The sequence below is a fragment of the Egretta garzetta genome, unplaced genomic scaffold, assembly GCF_000687185.1.
Source record: "Egretta garzetta isolate BGI_Z169 unplaced genomic scaffold, ASM68718v1 scaffold14, whole genome shotgun sequence".
Taxonomy (NCBI): Eukaryota; Metazoa; Chordata; class Aves; order Pelecaniformes; family Ardeidae; genus Egretta; species Egretta garzetta.
In genome coordinates this window covers 5,265,635-5,276,930 of record NW_009259588.1, presented here as the reverse complement: position 1 = coordinate 5,276,930, position 11,296 = coordinate 5,265,635, and the positions used below count along the sequence as shown (strand labels likewise).

General features: G+C 44.3%; 1 protein-coding gene and 1 long non-coding RNA gene across 5 annotated transcripts in view; one reads left to right on the top strand and one right to left on the bottom strand.

Annotated features, from left to right (window-relative positions):
• Positions 1–8,546, top strand: part of RANBP9 (RAN binding protein 9) — a 36,337-nt gene extending 27,791 nt beyond the window's left edge. For 3 of the 4 annotated variants that reach the window (XM_035893457.1, XM_035893461.1, XM_035893460.1), the window contains 5 exons: positions 975–1,122; positions 2,789–2,910; positions 5,265–5,416; positions 6,120–6,231; positions 6,665–8,546. In XM_035893457.1, the coding sequence (XP_035749350.1) occupies positions 975–1,122; positions 2,789–2,910; positions 5,265–5,416; positions 6,120–6,231; positions 6,665–6,795 (665 nt within the window). In that variant the 3' untranslated portion in view covers positions 6,796–8,546. The remainder of the gene's footprint in view (positions 1–974; positions 1,123–2,788; positions 2,911–5,264; positions 5,417–6,119; positions 6,232–6,664) is intronic. The other variant, XM_035893459.1, reaches the window with a different exon arrangement.
• Positions 8,092–11,284, bottom strand: LOC118452197. Its single transcript, XR_004841879.1, has 4 exons — positions 10,299–11,284; positions 9,474–9,595; positions 9,312–9,389; positions 8,092–8,532 (listed from the first exon to the last, which is right to left on the bottom strand). It is a non-coding gene; the product is annotated as an uncharacterized LOC118452197 (long non-coding RNA).
• Positions 11,285–11,296: the final 12 nt, after the last annotated feature.

Genomic DNA, 11,296 nt, shown 5'->3' with positions numbered 1-11,296 from the left:
GATTGAGTAGGAAGCCAGTGTAGCCTGGCCACCAGAATTCCTGCCGCCCTTGGAAAGGCGGCGGCTTTGCTTTTCTTCCCTCTGTGTCAAGGCTGTGCTATGTGGAGGTCCACTCAGATTTTCTGTTAGTTCTTCAGGTAGTTATTAGGATGTACTGTAGAAAGCGCCTCTAACTCTCTAATTTTGAAAATAGAGGCAGCACTTAATAAGCAAGTTGATGAATGTATTATTAGAATTGAGGTTTGGGATTTCCTGAATGGCAACTGTTTTGTTTATAATAAGCCCTTCCTGTGACCTGTTTCTATATTAGAAGATACCAAGGAGCTCCTGCTTTTGGGCTTGATAGAACTGGCAATTACATGTTTGCTTCAAACAGTAGTTTCTTGATTATATTTTAGAAGGGTCAGAAGAGATTTTAGCCAGACATCGTAATTTCGCAGCATGGTATAATTTTATTTAGCAAAGCACAGTATTAACAATTAAAATAATTATATGGGGAAGGAGGGAGGCTGTATTTAAGTGTAGCAACATATAAAGTATTTTCAGCACTGAATTTTACTGCATATTTATCAAGAGAATTATGTGATTAGGAATTAGTAAGACGCATGTCTGCTTCCATTCATAATGATTACAGTAGCCTAGAAAAGATTTTCAGATCTTTCAGAAACAATGTATCTCTTCTAAAAAATGATTCTACATTGATGCAGTTTTCTGTCTTATTGGCATATTAAGTACAACTGAAAAACCTTCTCATGGATGCGTTAGTACTTGTTAAATAATGCTTAACTTCTGCACTGTAGAAGCCTTGAATGTTCAAATACCTGAAACACGGAGGCTAAGTATTTGGGTTTATTTGTTTGGCAAATCCAGTGTTCACTGACCAGGAACAATTAAGCTATACTTATTTCACTTCTGTAAATCAGTACTTACAAATAAGTTTGTAGGTGATCACAAATATTAAAACTTTCTTTCAGGGTTTGAAAGTAGTTGCAGTAATGGAGTAATATCAAATAAAGCGCATCAATCTTACTGTCACAGTAAACACACGACCACCAGCTTGAATGTACCAGAGCTCAACAACATAAATGTATCAAGATCGCAGCAGGTTAACAGCTATTCCAGGTGAATAAACTTCAGATGCTTCTAACATAAATTAAGGCTGTGTTGTCCATGTGCTTGTATTGCAGAGAAGAGTTTTCAATGGGATTTATGTGAGGCTTTTTCAGGGACAGTTAAAACATGTAGTGTACGGGGCCAACAGCTTGTGATCACTCCAGTGTCCTTTGGTTTTCTTTTAACTTCTCAAGCTCAGTAGACTGTTTTCTTGTTTGGTTCAAGAAATGCAATGGATAAAAATAAATTACCTTGCTTAGAGCTCTTTTGGTCAGGCTTGAAGTTGTACAGTGAAGATTAACTAGCTCTCTGGCACCTGGGATTTTAATTTAAGCCACTGACATTGATTTAAGCACGTTGCATGTAGGTAGTGAAAAGTTTTCCAGATACTCTCTGTTTGTGGCAGTATCTGCAAAGCAAACACAACTGAGGTGCACATGAAATGTGGACTCCCTTCCATTGCATACAGAACTGTTTGCCTACTCCAATCAGTGTCACTTGGGCAAACACATTCAATTCAGAGAATGACAACAGATGTATTAACCCGGGTTAATATGGTTCTTCATAGCCAGTAAATGCTAAGCTCTGGGTTGCACAGATGCAGGAGAACCTAATTTGATGGAGCAGTGCTTGGCTGGGTTGACCAAGATGGATTCCCAAAACTACCAACTATGATGTGATGATGTGATGTTGATAACAAAAAGTATTTTCAGTTGGGTAGTCATGATTGGGGGGGGGGAAGAGTAACAATTTAATTTTAACTTTATGATTTGTATTTGCGTCAGCAGTTGCCTGTGCCAAAAAGCCTGGTAGTGTCCAGGCAACTTTGAGATTTTTCACAGGAGGAAAACAATTTGTTGGCTGCAGTGTTGCCCAGTCAGAGAGGCCTTTTGGTTTCCAATGCTCAGAGGAAGCTGAGCGTTTCTCGTTGCTTAGAAACAAGATATTAAACTTCTAAATGGAATCTTTTTGGTTTTGAGAGAGGTTTTAGGTTGTCATTCTCCATGATGAAATACAACAGGCTAGGATGTAACTGTCAGCAAAGCTCAGTCCCCAAAGCTCTGCTGGCGTTTTCTGAAAGTGCTGCTGCGACCTGCGGTGAGCAAAGTGTGGTGAGGAGTTGTACACTCGGAATTTGCCTCTGAGTATCTCTTCAGTGTCTTGGTTTACTCAGTATTTGCTTTGGGTTTTTCTTCTTTTCCCCTTTCATTCCACTGAGAGTAGATGAGAGATCAAGGCTTTTTTGAAAGAATTATTTAGCTAAATATGATATTCTCAAAGTAGACTCTATATTGAGTTAACTGTATTTAAAAAAAAAAAAGTGGGAATAGTGTATTTTCTCAATGCGTTTTCTCAGCTCTGTACATGTGCAGTTATATAAACAGGGTAAGAACTTTTCGGTGTGTGTTTACTCCTTCATAATGCTGGACATGTTTAATTTTTCAGTGTCTGAAAATGTTACTTTACTGAATGCTAATGTTAGCTGAGAGCCTTAAAATTTCCCTGGTGCGCTGGTATTGCCAGCTGCTATGCAAAAAACTGTGGTCTAACCTGGTAATATTTAAAAGCAGCTTTTCAGTAGCCAAGATGAGGAAGTTCTGTACCAAAGTTCTGAAGAAGATAACCCTAACTACTTAAATACGAGTAAAACTTTTCTTTATTGCTCTCTTTTCAGCAATGATGTAGACATGGAAACAGATCACTACTCCAATGGGGTTGCTGAGACTTCATCCAATGGCTTCCTAAATGGTAGTTCTAAACATGATCACGAAATGGAAGAATGTGACACAGAAATGGGTCTGCAGTGATATTTCTTACATTTTTATTAAGTGATGGCAACAAGGTTATGTTTTTACTTGCAATGCTTCCCAGCTTGAAAATTAGGGATACTAGCTCAAGTCTTAATTTTTCTTTGTTTGTTTTGCTGTTATTAGGTGGACATCTTATGACCACTGATTTAGGTGGTCCAATGTTGGTGTGAGAACAGGGGAAATTAGTAACTCACAGATATTGAAACTAGCATCAATTTCTAAGGAAGTACCTTTGAAAAGAAACATCCCATTGTGTAGCACACCCGGGTCAGGGTTGGCAGATTGCTTTTCCCTCTTCCCCTGGTCCCCTTACCATCCATGGTTCTTGTGGCATCTTTGCACTCGACAGGAAGAGTAGAAATTCCAAATCACTTCTGTTGAAGAATGCAAAGTGCTAATACTAAGTGTTGAAGGAGAGTGTTGTATTTGGGAACTGAAATGTAAAAAAAAAAAAGTTTTCCACCAAAAGAATACCCTGTTTTACATAGTTGTGGCCTAAAAAACGACTTTATTTTACTTAACCTGCTTTGTACTCAGTCATACCTGTTGACGTTTGTGACAAATGAGTATTTAAATACCCCCTGACTGGCAGCACACCATAAAAAGACTGTGTTTACTCTGTCAGTTAGGGTGCTACCTGTCCCTCTTGGGTAAAGGCAGTCAGATGACTTAAGTGCACACAGGCTGGAGCTTAGACAGGCAGAGCAGGCTGACCCTCTCTGAAGAAGTGGAGGAATCCAGCCCAGGCATTTGTGCAGCTGCAGAGCGATCTTCTCAACCAGCTGATTTCACCAGAGGTCAATGAATAGGTAGTTTAGATGAAATGTGAAACTGGGGACATGGCTGGTAAGCTTTCAGAACGCAGTAGTACTTGCAGGTATTTATGAACGCTTCACAGTTCTGAGGGCATGCGCCGCTGCTGATCCTGTGCAGCTTTGCTGGTAAATAACTGAGTAAAACAAATTTGAAAAGCAAATATAATTCTGTTACAGCCCTGGAGGGGGGGAGATTCAGATTTGCAGGCTGTTTCCCTGCATTACGCTCTGAAACTGGATAATAACAAGGCGTCATTTCTGTGACAGAAAACACAAAACACTTCTTTACTCTCTTGCAGCCTTTTCCACAGAGGCTTGCTGTGACAGACGTGAAGCAGCTGCACAGGGCACAGAGTTCTTTGTGATCGTGTTGTGTTTTTTTTTTTTTTTTTTTCAAATGTAGTTGTTTTCTGCCTTTGGAAAGTGTTGTCCTAGATTGGGCTGCAGCTAGCAACAAACACGGCTGCTTGAAGACTTGTGGGTGCTTCACCTTTGTAAAAAAAGAAATGTGGCTCCTCAACCTACATATTTACTCCCCACAGTTTGAGTTTGGTGGTTTTTTGCTTTTCAAAATATTTATATATTCTCCGTAGTGCTGTGTATGCAATGTTAAGTACACAGATTTTTTTTTCCATGGTGATATGCTCACATCTAAGGGAAAAAAAAAGTGAAGTGGCCACTTGCAAATCCTTGTTTGAAGTAGTGGTCAAAATACATCACTAGATAGCAATGTTAAAATCGGAGAGAAGGATGGTTTTGTAATCAACGTGTACATCAAAATTCTGATTCAAATGATTCCATTGATGAAAAAAGGCAAGGAATGGCTTTTTTTTTTTTTTTTTTTTTTTTAAAGCGGTCACTTTAGCTGTAAATGTAAAAAAGGCAGAACTTTCAGAGAAGCCAAGGGTTGATTTCACTCCTCAAAAACTGCATTCATGTCTTTTAAAATCACTGGCATGGGGGAATATTGTAGTGTTCTGCAGTGTTCTGCTTGATTACAAAAGAAGCCCCAAAAGTCCAAAATATTAAGCTAATATATCCTAGAAGGAATATGAACAGTCTAAATGATCGTCTTGGAGCAACATCCATCATGGCCGGTTTGGGAAGTTCAGGGGTTTTACCTTCTATTAGCAGTTCCGGATCTGGCGTATCTTTAGCAGTGCAGTGCCAAAGAACTAAAAAGGAAGAACTGTTATTGTTGTCGTTAATAACTTTAAACTCCCATAAAATTTGAGGGTAAAATTTGGATTGTAGCCTAGTTAGTTTAAAGTTAGCCATTGGAAAATAAACGACGTGTGTAGAGAGCCCTTGCCGCCAGTTAACCAGGTCTCTTAATGTTTAGAAAAGCAGCAGTTGAGCGGCGCGGGGCGTAGGAGTACGTTGTTACGCCGGGGTCTCTGGCCCGATGCGCTTTCTCTCTGAGAAGGCAGGTGTCTTTTGAGTGAAACGAGCGCGGGTTCTCTAGATCCAGAGATTGTTGTTGTCAGCTCTGTTGGCAGTGATGATGACGATACCATTTTTGCAGAAGTAGATTCAAGTCAGTTAAGACGTCAGCTCTGTGGCGGCAGCCAAGCGGCTATTGAACGAATGATCCATTTTGGAAGAGAATTGCAAGCCATGAGCGAGCAACTAAGAAGAGAATGTGGCAAAAACACAGCGAATAAGAAAATGCTCAAGGTACGTGCTTAATCTTGACATTGTGGGGTTAAGGTGAGTAACCATGCTGTGCCTGGCAGAACCTTCCCGCAGCACAGGGCATCGCAAGGGTTCTGCTTTAACCTCTGTGACTGCTTTTTTTTTTTTTTTTCTTTTTTTTTGGTCTGAGAGCAGTATTCCAGTCAGCTGCGGTGCAGCGCTGTCTCCTGTCTTGTCTCTGTAGCACATTCACAGGGAAGGTAATTTCACACTGTCGTATGGTTAAAACCAGAGATGAATTTTGCACTCTTACTTCACGTCTGACCACACAGGTTGGCCTCTCGAGTCCAAGTGCTATTTCCAGCTCTAAGGATAAATGAGCCGCAAGAAGGGAGCATCGCTACAGACGCCTAAAATGTGCTCTCTTTAGTACGCTGTGCATTAATTAGTTTACCTTGATTCCAGGCTGCTCTGGAAAATAATTCCCCCGGCGAAGACTGACTGCATGCAATTGTCGGTCTGTTCTCTCTTTCCCCTTCACTTGTTAAAATGCTGCTAACTTTCGTCTTTGTTGGGAAAAACACCGCTTGCTCAAAAGGGAGCAAGGCCTGTCGCAATTGCTTGTTATCCTTTTGTACCTACGAAGGAGACGGGCAGTCACCCTGGTGATTCTGCATCAGAATTGGCCCTCCTTTTCACTGGTAGAACATGGCTGTGAGATGTAATGAAAATCATCTTCCCGCAGGATGCGTTCAGCTTGCTTGCGTATTCGGATCCCTGGAGCAGCCCTGTTGGAAATCAGCTCGACCCGATACAAAGAGAACCCGTCTGCTCTGTACTCAATAGTGCAATACTGGGTACGTGGGGCCGGGGGCTCCCACGGGCGGCACCCACCACGTGGCAGGCAGCGCTGCTGCTCAGCCCGCCTCGTCCCCTGGGCTTAGGAGGGGGCTGGCCCAGGGATCGGCGAGGTTATGGCCACCTTACCGTACCCAATCCAAGCGAGAGGGGGGGTGGTTTGGGGGGGCATATGAATGCAACGGGTGTAGTGGGCGTCGGCAGTGGTGTTATTCAAAGCAAAAATGGGGCCTGTTCAGTAGCGGCGCTGTGCAGGGAATTTGACAGTGTCACTTTGTGGCTCCAGCTGTGCCTTGCTTTAAGAGCAAACTTGGCAAGTCAACACAGGAATTTTGGAGTGAATGATGTAAGCAAGCTTCAAGTTTTCGGTGCGTTAGAGCGAAATGCATTAGTGGGGTGTTTTAACTAACTGCCACTGTGCTGCCTTTCCAGAGACTCACAATCTGCCAAAGCAACCTCCGCTTGCCCTGGCAATGGGGCAAGCGTCACAGTGTCTAGGATTGATGGCTCGATCGGGAATTGGATCCTGCGCCTTCGCCACAGTGGAAGACTACCTACACTAGCTATGCAGTTGGAGACCTGACAGGCGGCGTGGCGTGGCGTACTCGGCGTGGCAAGTAGAGCAGCTCTGCTGACTGGAATTTGGAGTTTTAATTATGTACTAAGGACAAGTCTGTCGCTTTATGTTGCTTCCTAGTTTACAGCATGATGCAAATGATTTCTAACTTAGCGTTAGGAGACAGTTTCCATCTTTAAACCTCTTAGACAACTAAGAGTGGGAAATATCCCTGGTAACGTCAGCCATCCAAATTGACAAGTACCAATCCTTTTATACGATTGTCCGACACGAACCAAAAATCCTGCTGCCTTGTGGTGGGAACGGAAGAACGGAGAACGTGGATGTATTAGTGTGTGGGTGATGTAAACGTCAAGCAGGATGACTTGCCAACCTCCACCCCCCTTGTTACATAGCTCAATCAGTGTAATTTGCAAAATGCATAAACACCCAATGGTTTGGATATATAGTGTTGATGGGAAGAAATGATATTTTTTAATGTGTACTGTAAAACTTGAATTACTCAGGAGCTGAGTGAACATGTTTGTTGCTACTTACAATCCCAACCTGTTGATCTTAGTAGTTTTTTGTTTTAACATGGTCTTTTCAACTTTGTTTCCTTGTTTAACTACGGACAGCTTCTGTTGTGTAGACTCACCAGTTTAACTGTTGTATTATAACAGTATTACATGTCAACACAGTGTGGTTATGACCTATTTATATAAAAACCAAATATTTAGTCAATTTACAGTCTTAATTTAATCTTTGTACACCTTGCATTTTTAAAAGTGCTTAAATAGTACTATATTGCAATAAAATGTAGTGATATCATAATTAACCAGCCATTAAAAACTTACTTCTACAGCCGTGGTAGCATGGACTTGTATGCTACATTTTCTCGGTTCTAGAGTTCCTCTGCTGGAACAGGGGTCCGCAGGGCAGGCCCAGGAGTTCAGGAGGATGGCTCACTGCTCCCGGGGGGGCCATGTCCCCCCAGCGGAGTGCTACAATCTCTGGGCTCTCAAAAGTTAAAGGTTTACAGTGCTCTGGCCATGAAGCAAGTCTAGGGAGCAGAGCCAAGCCAAGGCAGGGAGGGGAGCTGACTCCGTGCTCCCTGCAGAGGGGAGAAAAAAAAAAAAACCAAAACAAACCCTCATTCCTGGAAAGCAGGCACCAGTCTGGACAGCAGCATCCCTGCTACCTGAACCCACTCTGGTATTTACGATAAGAGCCTGCCTCTAGGGTCCACGCGTGACTGGAAAAGCAGGAATAACTGTTTCAAGAAACGCAGCTGCCAGAACAGTTAAGTACAATGTTGTTCCTCTTTATTCTCTGCAAAGCTGCTGCCTGGGGGAGTAGCACCCAGCTTGACAAGCCTGGTCTTAACAGCAGCTGCTCTGTGTCACTGCTGAGGATGAGGGGGTCACTGCCCTGGCCCAGCTGCTGCTTCGCTTCCCTGACCACTTCTGAAAGGCAGAGGGGAGAGAGGAGGGAAGACAGTTGAGGCCCAGCTCAGTGAAGGTCAGTGCCTGCTGGGGGCTGGAGCTGGAAGCAGAGTGATAATGGAGAAGTGGGAGGGGGAAAAAAAAAACCACAAACCACCCCGCCTTTGCTGTGGTGAGAGACTTTTACTGAAAGTCCTTAATAGCATCTTCTGAAAAAAGCTGTCTTCATAGTCAAGTTTTAATCTGTGCTGCGAGCCAACGTTTCTTAAACCTTGTTGCTCTTTGCTTTTTCTCTTGCCCTTAAAAAAAAAAAACAAAACCAACCGTAAGTTACCATTTTCAGAGCCCGCCTACTGGAGAAGCAGCAATCCATTGATTACCACAGGGTTTCAGAACAGGAGACCTGACTGGCGCACCAATAAACTTCCTATCAACAGCTGGGCCAGGGCTGCCAACTTGCCCCCATGTCCCTCAGGAGGGCAGGGACAGCAGCAGTGCTTTCATTGCTGAGGAGCAGACCTGGTTCCTGCTCAGGGTCAGTAACTTTTGCCCCTGGTCTTCACCAGCCTCACAGGCCCTGCTCGGTGGGGCTGTTACTGCCAGGTGTATGAGCCCTGCCCTGTTCCTTTCTGTAATGTCAGGTTTTTTTTTAATGAGGAGGCATCAGCGCTATTTCCAGACCTTCTGGGGCCTTGGCATCCCTGCTGTAAGTTAAGCTTTACACATATCTGAAATGGCTTCCAACAGCTCAGGGTCTGTGGGCTGAAACAACCGTTAGTATTTATTTCAACAAGGAAACGCGGCTCTGGGCCCAGATGCCGTTTCTTAATGTACCAAAACCGAGGTTAATTTTTTCAAGTTGTTTCTCACAGGCTCTCCCCTCCCTCCCCCAGAGCGCTCCCTACACCCACCCAGGCTGCAGAGCCCTGATGCCCTTCCCGTCAGGTTCTTTGAGTAAGAAGGTAGCAAGATGCAGCCCTCTAATGTGGGGAAGTTTTTCTTTTTTTTTTTTTTTTAAAAAGTGTACTTTGAACCACATGCGCGCACCGTAGTACCTACGGTGCCTTCTTTTACTCACCCCAAGATTTGTCCACAAACTGGACTGCAGCTTTTTTAACTGGGTTTTTCTTATTTTCAAGGGAAAAAAATTCATTTGCTGAAATGGAGATGAGTGTTTGTTAATTACTAAGCTTAAGGCAGCAAAATCTAGATGCAGACCCAGCCAAGGAAAACAGCTTACCCTGTACCCGGTTGGTGTCTGGTCCGTAGAGGTGAGCGTTCAGAAAGTCCTTGGCGAGCTGTTCGTGGAGGCCTGTTAAGCTCTGACCTGCCAAGCACACAGCCGTGTAGTTTCCTTTCGACCTAGTTAAAAGAGCGAGAGGTGTAAATCCCTGCACCGCGGTTACAGAACCCAGAACACCAGAGGCACCGGTCAGAGCTTTGCTACTCGAGCACAACAGCGGCTAGTGCTGGGGTTTGATGCCCAGCAAAGCTCTGTAGCAGTATTAAAAAAAAAAAAAAAAAAAAATTAGACCAAGATGCTCAACCTGTCCCTGTACACCTCTGCATGCCCCACGTGGTTCCTTGGGGGGCTTGAACTACTGCCACCAGAAGCTAGCGCAACTCCCTGCAATTCCTCTACAGGGACATCAGTGACAAAAAAAAAACCCCACCAAACAAACAAACAAAAAAAAACAAAAACAAAAAACCCAACAGAACTGAAATGCAGGAATTCAGCACTCAACCAGCAGACCTACAGCAGCATGTAACAAAACGTCTCCTGCTGTGCTTACGACAGCAGTTAGATAAATCACTTACAGATTTTTTATATATACGTGTGTACATATGTTACCCATACGCTGTCTCACAAGCGCATTACAAGCGCTTTTAGCACATAGGTAACTATGCTTTCGCTCAGAGGAAGAGCAGGGGGAACGTCTGGTGCAGAGAAGCGCGCAGCCACGCTCTGGCAGAACTGCTGCTGGGGAGCCCCTGCCCCAGGCAGGCGGGAGCAGCCCCCACCAGCTGGGGACAGACACCCCCGGAGCCTCGGCCCCCAGCGTACCTGGCACCCTTTTTCCGCTTGTCTGTCTTCACCTGCTTTTGGGCTTGGCCTTGCCTTTGGACTCGGCCTTGTCTCTGTTTCACGGCCCCACCTCCACGGTGTTTATCTATGGCAAATTTAACAGAAAACAGAAAAAAATTGCTCAAACATTACGAATCGAGAGCTGTAAGTGAAGGAGAAACGGGAATGAAACAACTGTGAGGCTGTGGAAAAATAAGACGCCTTTAGTTAACTCCGACGGGGATTTTTCGGAAGGTCTGAGTAGTATGAGCTAGAAAGCCCTCACAGAAGGGCTGCGAGCGGGAGGGCAAGAAGCACGCCTCGGGGGAGCCACCCGACGCACCGCCGGCCAGCTTTCCCCTCCCCTGGCATCAGCAACACGAAAGGGGATTCACCACCGGACAGAAATGCAAGGCAGCACAACAGCTACGAGTAACGCGCGGAAGGGAGCGGGTCCAGCCTCGGCTTCGTTCTCGCCCTTCTGCAAGTACCTGGAGACTGAGCGTTCAAAGCATCACCCTGAGCTCATCGCTTGTTTATGCCAACAGACTTTTTTTTTTTTTTTTTAAACAATAATAAAAACTAGAGAAAGTAGCAGTCACACCATCCAGCTATAGAATTAGGCAAGGTACGGGTGAGAGAATTATTTTAAAAAGTAGTTGTGGGGTTTTTTTTTTTAAAGTACTTTGAAGTACGGATGAAGAGGCCTAGAAAAGAGCAGTCGTGCATCCTCTCGACCCTTGATTTTTCTAGTTCAGAATTTGAAAAAAAGCCACCTCATTTTTCACAGGTGCTATTAAATCACGGAACAAGCAGCAGCATATCAATGTGATTAACAAGTCTGTCCAGGAACGGCCTTTATAAACTTGGCTCAAACGCTAAATATTATTCTCCCTCCAGCGCTCCTTCCTTTTTCCAGTTACTCCCTGAAGCCCCTGGGGCTCTTTTACCGCCCGCCGCCGCGGAGGCCAGCGCCCTACCCCACGACCGCTCCAGCA